At 34.3% G+C, this 10,856-nt stretch overlaps 1 protein-coding gene across 1 annotated transcript in view; it reads left to right on the plus strand.

Annotated features, from left to right (window-relative positions):
• Positions 1-10,201, plus strand: part of LOC108669472 (dimethylglycine dehydrogenase, mitochondrial) — a 29,990-nt gene extending 19,789 nt beyond the window's left edge. The window contains exons 14-19 of the mRNA XM_047881280.1: positions 1,022-1,187; positions 2,761-2,893; positions 3,465-3,598; positions 4,331-4,432; positions 8,448-8,582; positions 9,915-10,201. Coding sequence (XP_047737236.1) covers positions 1,022-1,187; positions 2,761-2,893; positions 3,465-3,598; positions 4,331-4,432; positions 8,448-8,582; positions 9,915-10,004 — 760 coding nt within the window. The 3' untranslated portion in view covers positions 10,005-10,201. The remainder of the gene's footprint in view (positions 1-1,021; positions 1,188-2,760; positions 2,894-3,464; positions 3,599-4,330; positions 4,433-8,447; positions 8,583-9,914) is intronic.
• The last annotated feature ends 655 nt before the right edge of the window (positions 10,202-10,856 follow it).

Here is a 10,856-nt window from a genome sequence, read left to right on the forward strand (position 1 = left end):
ACCCAATAAATTAGTTAATTACAAACGTGCTCGGTTACTTTAACATCAATATTTGTTTGTTTAGTCGCTTCTGAATAAGGTAATTAACAGATAGCTGCAGTGACTGAAAGAGGATCGCAGCCAAACTCGAGAAATGTCCTAATTTAACAACTGCTCAGTGACTGCAAAACTCAGGTACGTGGGTTCAGCTATTTTTAAATTAGGGAGCCAACCGATAACTTCCCCAAATAATGATGGATCTCCCCCCAAACTCTATAAAAATTGCAATTTTACTTTAGCGCTGTGAATGTAATACTTTCATGCAGGTATGTGGGTTTAGTAGTTTCCGCTAAAGGGTTCTTAAATATCACCCACCGAAAATTTTCTTGGCCCTAAAATAAACATTTCATTTATATAACTGGTTCCCCAGATGGCCGAAGGAAAAGGCTCTCCAATAACGAGCTAGTAGGTTTTATTTTTGTATAATTATGTATGTTGTATGAAGCTGTGTCCTCAGATGGCTGAGGGACAAGGCCCTCAAAAAAACGAGCAGGTATAGGTGTTATATTCGTATAATTATGTATGTTGAATGAAGCCGTGTCCTCAGATGGCTGAGGGACAAGGCCCTCAAATAATGCGCCAGTAGGTGTTATTTTTGTATAATTATGTATGTTGAATGAAGCCGTGTCCTCAGATGGCTGAGGGAAAATGCCCTTAAATAACGAGCCAGTAGGTGTTATTTTTGTATAATTATGTATGTTGTATGAAGCCGTGTCCTCAGATGGCCGAGGGAAAAGGTTCTCAAATAACGAGCCAGTAGGTGTTATTTATGTATATTTATGTATGTTGAGTGAATCCGTGTCCTCAGATGGCCGAGGGAAAAGGCTCTCAACTAACGAGCCAGTAGGTGTTATTTTAGTATAATTATGTATGTTAAATGAAGCCATGTCCTCAGATGGCCGAGGGAAAATGCCCTCAAATAACGAGCCAGTAGGTGTTATTTTTGTATAATTATGTATGTTGTATGAAGCCGTGTCCTCAGATGGCTGAGGGACAAGGCCCTCAAATGGGGCCATCGTAACGTGAGCTTCAGCAACGTCACTGAAGACTTAGGATGCCTCAGCGTTGCTGGGCCAAAAGCCAAACAAGTTCTTCTTGCGGCGTCCAAAGATTTTCCAGAGCAATTTCCTTTCTTTGGTTTCCGCACGGTATGTCATGTTGATTTTTGGAACAATAAAGACGATGTATTTCCTGTTTGTTGCATATTTGTTTTTAAAATATGATAGAGTTCAAGCCAATGGACATCAAGCTTTCAATGATCGTCTTTGAGCGTTAAATGAGAGCATCATCTTGACTATCGATTTATTGTTTCCTTTTTGTTGAGCTATTTAGTATGATGAATTTATGTTATGTTATTATACATCATTTAGTTATTATAAATTTTAAGAGTCTGCTTATATTTACCGTCATTTTCAGTGAGGCTATGAAAGGTGCAAATTCATCGTCCTTAAATATGAACCGTGAATACCTTTTCCTCGCCAAATATCTTTTCTATCCCAAAAATGACATAAATCATAGATTGAATTTCTTATTCTTTTGCTCGAAAATTCATCCTATTTCTATAGTTCATTTTGGTACACACAAACAATTCATTTACATGTTAATTAGATGGAAAACGTCAAAATACTCTTTTTCAAACCCAGGGTGATTCATATTTCATTAATTTTTGGTAACTCTCCACCTACTTAGCTTTGGAGTTTTTCACAGAAGCTTGGGCTTCAAATGGTAGCTGATACAAGTGTAAAAAGTTAAGAGCGATTCAACTATTTAAGTTATTTTTGACCTGTTGACATGTTATTGTCATAACCTGCGCATTGTCATTGCATTTTTGGTATTAAATTTAATTTTAGGCCCAATATAGGAATTTGGACCATATGAATTGTTTCTGGGTACATTTCATTTGCCGATGGTTCAAAGAATTTTGAATTTTTTTCTCATTATCTAAATCACCCATTATCAAAATCACGTAACAAATTATATAACCTTTACTGTGCACGAAAATATTCAAGGAAAAGTTTCACAATTCCTTAGTTTCTGCTAAAGTCTCGGGATATTTGCCCGTTGTAATTATAACTTGCGGAACATTTGCCACAAAGTTGGCACTGAGGCGCGAGGAGCCCTTGTTTATGCCTCCGGGGGCAGACAATCGCAGAAAGAAAGAACTTCTCTCATTTGCGGATGAATATTGCGCCAGCAATTTGGTTTTATCGTCAGAAACTCTTCAAAGGAGCCGACGATCACCTTGCACGTCTGGCCTTGATCTTTGCTCGGCATCGCTCTGATAAATTAATGTGGGCGGTAGCTGAAAGTTGAGCGCTTCGGTGCCTAAAGTCATGCATGTGATGCTAGCAAATCAAACGAATTTGCTACTTCTCCCACGATACAAAGTTCTGCTTTGATATGAATTATTGGCTTGAATGAACTCAAAATTATTTTATTGTAGAACAAAATTTGACTAAGAAATGAGAAAAAAGCCCATACTTTTAAGAACTTGTCGTTATAGAAGTGTGTGAAATTGTTTCCTACATGGATAGAATAGAAGCATTTAAAACTGGCTTAAGCAATTACTCAAGTTCATCTTATGAGAACATTTATAATGAAATAAAATTTAATTTCTAAATTATTTCATGATGTACAACATTATTCAACGGTATGAGAATATTTAAATCCATCCGTTACTCCTACATATTCCAATCATTTTGAAGTCAATTCGTCTCACAGGTCTCTGTAGGAGACGTCACAGTGAACGCCATCAAGCTCTCGTACAGCGGAGAAGAGGGTTGGGAACTCTACCATCACAGACAGCATACGGGCAAACTTTATGACATGCTTCTCGGAAGCGGGGAAAGCTTCGGTGGGTGCAACTAGGGGGATTATAAATTCATTTTAGACGCTTATACGAGCAATTATGTTCTTTAAAAGTGTTGCATTTTTAGCGCATTTTCTCATCTATGGAAAAAATGCCCTATTGTGCTCGTCATGTCCGTCTGTCCGTCCGTCTGTCCGTGACTTCACGTTTTCGTCGATTTTGAGAAAATGCGCTCTCTGTCACTCACTGCAGTAAGTGCTGAGTTATATTTTTCCTAAATTTCACAGGTATTTATTCAGTATCGTAGCATTTACAAGCAGAAATATTTATAATACGAACGATTTTATAGATGTCAAAGTCATATTTATCATCGTAATGTAATGCTTCGTGTTTAAAACGTCATTTTTAGCGCATTTTCTCATTTATGGAAAAAATGCACCATTGTTTACGATAACTCTAGGAATCAGCGTGGAGAAGCTGGTACAAGGTAAAATTTATATTCATCTTTTGATTTATTCAAATTAATATAGTCTGATAATTAAGTAATTTATGTTTGAGAAACATTCTTTTTTCTAAAAAATTTTGAAAAATTTTACTTCAACAATTTTTTATTTAGGAATTGATGACTTCGGCACATTCACGTTGAACACTCTGCGGCTCGAGAAGGGCTTCAGGTCGTGGGGAGCTGAGATGAACGTGGATACGACGATGGTTATGTCTGGCATGACTTCATTTATTGATTTAAAGAAGGTAACTACTTGATTTCTTCATTTATTCAAGTAGATCGACCGAAAAAAATAATTATGTTCTCTCAGGCATTTAATAATCAACCTTCTAAACTATAATTTTAGCAGTACTCCATTAGGATAAAGTACTGAATACAGAATTTTCATTATAACTGTAAATAAAATCTTGTTGAGTGATAAATTCATTATCAGCAAGATGCGTCAAATCAATTTCAGAAAGTAGTAAATACGTTACTATAGAATTATGAGAGTGATCTTAATTCAGAAATTTATTCCTAGAAGCACTCAAAATTGGAAATAAAGCTAGATCTACCAACTTGAACCTGTTTTATCGATTTACACTAATCGTATTCGGACCAAATATGTCTTTAATATTTTATTGGTTCGCACTATAAAGTTAAATAATGAATAAAATGTGGAAAAAACTATTAAAGTTACTAATAATGTACCTGAACCTCTTCATATATATATAAACTCTCATTAAATATATCATTTTCAGTTATGTTGCATCCAAGAATGATCATGAAAATACAGCCCTTTACTAGGGAAATAAATATACTTAATTTTTAGCGCATTTTCTCATTTATGGAAAAAAATGCACTATTGTGCTCGCCATGTCCGTCCGTCCGTCTGTCCGTCCGTCTGTCCGTGACCTCAAGTTTTCGTCGACGAGAAAATGCGCTCTCTGTCACTCACTGCTGTGAGTACTGAGTTATATTTTTTTTGTGGTTTATAGGGAGATTTCCACGGGCGTGATGCGGTCCTGGAGCATCTCAGGCACATGCCACAGAAGCGTCTTGTGCAAGTGGCCTTCCAGTCACCCCATCTTGACCCTGTGGTGAGCAGATGTGTATACATATTCGATTTTGCTTTCAAAGTGATAATTAAATCATAGTTAATATTAATGATAAACAATTTTAATTGGATTAGCTTAGTTATTAGCTTAGTTAATGAGTTATTTGCTTATAATTTATTATATTCGAATTTGTTTTTGAAGTGATAACTAAATCATAGTTAATATTAATTATAAACAATAACAATTGAATTTATTTAATGAGTATTTGCTTATATTTATTAGAATGTTAAACTATAATTTATAACATTCGAATTTGCTTTCAAACTGATAATTAAATCAGAGTTAATATTATTGATAAACAATAACAATTGAATTTATTTAATGAGTATTTGCTTATATTTATTAGAATGTTAAACTATAATTTATAACATTCGAATTTGCTTTCAAATTGATAACTAAATCACAGTTAATATTAATTATAAAAATAACAATTGGATTTATTTAATGAGTATTTGCTTATATTTATTAGAATGTTAAACTATAATTTATTATATTCGAATTTGCTTTCAAATTGATAACTAAATCATAGTTAATATTAATTATAAACAATAACAATTGAATTTATTTAATGAGTATTTGCTTATATTTATTAGAATGTTAAATTATAATTTATTATATTCGAATTTGCTTTTAAAGTGATAACTAAATCATAGTTAATATTATTGATAAACAATTATAATTGAATTTATTTAATGAGTATTTCCTTATATTTATTAGAATGTTAAACTATAATTTATTATACTCGAATTTGTTTTTGAAGTGATAACTAAATCATAGTTTATTTTAATGATAACCAATAACAATTGAATTTATTTAATAAGTATTTGCTTATATTTATCAGAATGTTAAACTATAATTTATTATATTCGAATTTGCTTTTGAAGTGATAACTAAATCATAGTTTATATTAATTATAAGCAATAACAATTGAATTTATTTAATGAGTATTTGCTTATATTTATTAGAATATTAAACTATAATTTATAATGTAGTTGATTTTAATTATGTATAGATCAAATTATGCTTGGTTGTCATACACTAATCTAAAATTTAATTAGAATTTAAATACAGGTTATTATAAATGCGCATAGCATGTTTGAAGAAGATATCAGCTCATTTTAATTTATGTAAGAATGAAAATGAAGAATTATATATGTATGAATGATAGTCAATAATAATTCATTTAGAGAGGGTTACCGCAGTCGTTTAATTCACTGACAGCCATTGATTTCTAACATATCTCACTTTCGTAATTTTCATGGAGAATCTTTGCTAATAATAAAGAAACGCACTTTATGGATCACTTTTTGTTGCGCTTCAATATGCTCATGTCTCCATCTCATAAAGTGGCAAGATTCGTTTGCAAGTAAAATTCCCATTCCGATATATCCTAATAGAATTCTTAATAAATCCATGAAATCCTGTATGGAATAATTCGTGAGGTAAAATTTTCCAGTAAAAATCTAAAATTCCATCTCGGTTTGCCAATTACGTCTCTGGCCAGTAATATTTTACTGGCCAGTTCATGATTCATTCTCAGCAACGGGTAACTCAATTAAATTGCCTCAGATGAGAAAAGTTCGTTATTTTCCCATTAGTTTGTAGGATGCACGTGGAATGCTTCACCACTCGAGGAAATCTCAACATTTTGCAAAGGTCTTCTTTCAATATGGCAGTTCACAATCAATGGAATCCTACAGTTAACAATCATGAATGAGATCGAAGAGTTTTGTACTTATTTGGAATTAATTCTGAATGAAAACTTCATCTCAATTAGATCTGTCTAAGCAAATTAATCATTTATCCTCATTTTAGCACTAAATTCAACAGTTGTATAACAATAAAGTCCGTTGTGAGTTTAAAAATTATTGGCATAGAATTCAACATTATTCATAACCCTATTATTTATTGTTTATTTATTTCCATTTGCATATCAAAAGATTAAATATTGATCGTATTAACGTTTGATCATCAGCAATCAAGCATTGTCACAAATGTATAAATAAAGCAGCGTATTGAATTCGTAATTAATTGAGAGTGAAGTCAGTCCTAAAATAATCAACAGTATCTCATTGTTCCCGCGATTCTGATTTTATTAGGCAATAGAAGAGTTAATTATGAGGCGTGGACAATGCAGCACATGATATTCATCACCAGACTCACCTGCATTTATAATACGAATATTTCATCCTTAAATTCAGAGAATAATCGTTTACTGTTTGTCGGCTCCTCATGATGAATCTGGGTTGAATTCAGCGAATAATCGTCAGCTATTTTTTCCGCTCAAGATTGATCCAAAATTTTAAAATTGAACAGGCATGTGCATAATTATTTTGAATTTTTTTAAATAACTTAGATCACTAAAATCCTTATTAAGCAAATTTAAAAAACGGGGGACTTCGTAAGGTGGAAATAACACGACTTCGTTATGCATGTAATAGATAAACCATGTTATCTAAATATTGATCTTCGATTCCTTATCCAGAAATTGCTTTTATTTTCTATTCATATTCATAGTGTATCGTAATTAAGGCAGGTATAATATAAATGTATCTGCTGTAATTTAATTGAAATTAATATTACGCTGAAGTCAGATTGACATATTATAAAGGTAAACAGGGAAAATTATTTTTTTAAATGGTTATCATGAAAAGACTGGCTGATCAAATTCTCTATGAAGAAATAAATAAATACATTCAGATACATTCCATCCTTATCGTGGTGGCAACGAAAACCTTCTTCAGGAGGATTATTATGCAAAATGATTTCCCTTTCAAAAATTATATACTAAGCCCTGCGGAAAATAATCCTGAATGTATTTTACACCTGTCAGCTTTACCGGCAACCTGTCATTAACAGATGATAAATATAAGGTTCTGCGGCAAGAACATAATAGCCTCAAATAGAAAATTCAGTTTGCACTCGTACGTTGAGCGTTCCCGATATTTAATAACTGCCGAACTACACTGCAATTAAGTGGCAATCTGACAAAACCTATAGTGGAATATGGTAATGAAGAAGAGATTTGGCACTAAAGAGAAAAAACTTTCAGATTTTAAAGTTGATTATCAACATTTTCATAATATCAATGGTCACGCCATAATTTCGATCACTAAATTTTTGTTTAATATTTTTTAAACCGATATATTGGTCACTTGGAATAATCGGATTGAATATCAGATCATGTGCAAAGTATGGTGATAAAACGTTCGATTATTTTTCTAAGCTTTTATTTTGCACTTAATTAAACCTACTTAGCAGGCGGCATGCGCCTTACCTAATTAGACGACTGTATGTGCTATACCAAATTAGATGACGGGATGCACAGTGCCTAATTAGACAACAGGATGCACAATGCCTAATTAGACAACAGGATGCACAATGCTTAATTAGACAACTGGTTGCACAATGCCTAATTAGACAACGGGATGAGCAATGCCTAATTAGACAACGGGATGCACAATGCCTAATTAGACAACTGGTTGCACAGTGCCTAATTAGACAACGGGATGTATTATGCCTAATTAGACAACGGGATGCACTATACATAATTAGACAACGGACTGCACAGTGCCTAACTAGACAACGGGGTGCGCTATGCCATATAAGGCGGTGGAATGCGCTACATCTAATTGGATGCCGGGATGCACTACAGCTTATGACGGCGGGATGTGCTATAATTAATTCGACGTCGGGGTGCGCTGTACAAAATGCAATCAATCCAGCAAGGTAGAATTTGACAAACTAAATCCACTGATAAATTAATTATTAACTAAGGATAAATTATTTGCTCTACGTGGCCAGAGGTCTAAATCAGCTGTAAAAAGCGCTTTTCGTAATTCAAAAATTATCATTACATGGAAGAAGTAATAAATTTTCAATTTCATCAATGAGTTGAGGTCAGTATAATTTTTTTCAATTATAAAAGTTATCGCATGACATTGAGTCCGAACTTATGACATCGACTGAAAAGAAACTCCATCTCTCCTCCATGAAGGGCGACGAAGCGATTTGGGCCAACGGCGCGGTGGTCGGTAACACCACAAGCGGGTGTTTTTCCCCGACCCTGGGCCAATCTCTGGCCTTCTGTTACCTTCCTCCAGTGCTGTGCTATCCCGGAACGACGGTTGAGGTAAATAACAGAGAGTATTTGTTTATTTATTTAGCTATCGATGGTAAATAATGGTAAAGATTTAATACGACCCTCTGACACTTGGAGGTTCTCTAGCCTTCTAGCTGATCCTCCCTCCAGTGCTGTGCTATCCCGGCACTACGGTTGAGGTAAATGACTGTGTATTTGTTTATTTATTTTAATATCGATGATAAATAACAGTTAAGGTTTAATACGCCTCTCTGACACTGGGACGATCTCTTGCATTCTGTTACCTTCCTCCCGTGCTGTGCTATCCTGGCACGACGGTTGAGGTAAATAACAGAGTGTATTTGTTTATTTATTTGGATATCACTAATAAATAGCAGTTAAGGTTTAATACCCCTCTCTGACCCTGGGACAAACTCTGGCCTTCTGTTACCTTCCTCCAGTGCTGTGCTATCCCGGCACTACGGTTGAGGTAAATAACGGTGTATTTGTTTATTTATTTGGCTATCGATAAGAGATAATGAGAAAGATTTAATACGCCTCTCCGACAACGATCTCACTGGGACGAGTTCAGTTAAAATGTAAACATGAATCTTTTCTTCTTTTAGCGCATTTTCTCATTTATGGAAAAAATGCGCTATTGTGCTCGTCATGTCAATCCGTCTGTCTGTCCGTCTGTCCGTCTGTCTGTCCGTCTGTCCGTGACTTCACGTTTTCGTCGACGAGAAAATGCGCTCTCTGTCACTCACTGCAATGAGTACCGATTTATATATTTTTCTTATATTTCTTATAGCCCGAGCTCATCTTTTACTTCAAATCGTTGTAATTTAACTTCTCATTAGTTAAAATCCTGCATTTAGTGTAAGTTAAAAGAAAACTAGAGTAAAATTAATCAATTAATTATCAACTGCACCAATATATGATTTTATGGTTATCATGCAGAGAAATTCCTTCACATGGACTTCCGTAATATCAAACAAAAGATCAATTGCAGTTTCTTCCAAATTAAGCAACGTACTGTAAGCTTATCTCCGTGCAATCCAGTTATCATTTTTACATTCCCCTTTTCGCAGGAACTTGAGACATGTGGCAAGGTTTTTTCTGTGGATGTCTTATGCTGCATTTCTCTCCAAAAAGTCACCTATAAAGTTAGATCCACGTGTAATTTTACATTCCATTTTTCGCATGAACTTGAGACATACAGCAAGGTTTTTCTGTGGATGTCTTATACTGCATTCCTCTCCAAAAAGTCATCTATAAAGTTAGATCCACTTGGAAAAAGTACGCGTTCATTCGTTCGCTGCCAAGAAAAGACTTGCCCTTGATGGCGTCAAGATCCAATTTACGTCATTTTTATGTTTCCAGGTACAGATCCTGAACGAGTTGCTGCCCGCTACTGTCCTCGGTGACCGTCCCGTCGAGACTTACATCCAGCGCAAAAAGAAGCTCAATTAACAACACCGTCTGATATACATATATGGGATTAGTTTCATTGCGTTACTCCAATATTGGAATATATTGTTAGTTTCTCCAATATATTCCAATGGAATATTTCCAATATTATTGGAAATACTGTAACGTTTTTGGCATGAAGGTTATTAACTATGTGTAATAATTAATAAAATAATATGATCATAATAATTATTAAAATAATAAACAGGAAAAATCCTTACGTTTTAATAAATTTAATGTTTGTTTTGTACTACTTCGGGAAGTAAACTATAACATATTATGTTATTGATTCATTTAAATGTTATAGATTATGGAGGAACTAAAAACATTATCCGGTATATTACGCCCACAGATATATTACAATCACTTTGATAAAGCAACAATGAAACAATACAAATCCAAATAAATTTTATTCGGCAGGAAATTCACAGTAGCCCTCAAAGTAGCCAGTAGCTGTCGAGGTAAACTACGAACATCAAATAAATCCTAATCTTCGGTCACCCAGCAAGCGATCACAATTTGAGTCAAGTGTACAAGTACAACAAAAGACTTGAGATTTCCAACGACCATTCCAAAAAACTTATTTTTTTTTCTCTTCTACGCTGCCACTGCCTTTACAAAGATAATGTCTGTGCAGCGAAATCATTCTATTCCTAAAGCGGGCTGTTTTCTTTCTCGTTAAGCTTTCAATTACGTAAAATTATGACGGTTGGGAAAGTCGCCAGATCGAAGCGCGAAAAGAGCTCATAAAAAGAGTGAGATCGGAGGAAGAAAAAGAGGGAAAAAGAGCGAGATCGAAGCTGGAAAAGAGCTCATCAAGGAGATGCCAGTTATTCTTGTCACTTTGTGATGGCT

Source organism: Hyalella azteca, unplaced genomic scaffold, assembly GCF_000764305.2.
Source record: "Hyalella azteca isolate HAZT.00-mixed unplaced genomic scaffold, Hazt_2.0.2 contig7540, whole genome shotgun sequence".
In the NCBI taxonomy this organism is placed as follows: Eukaryota; Metazoa; Arthropoda; class Malacostraca; order Amphipoda; family Hyalellidae; genus Hyalella; species Hyalella azteca.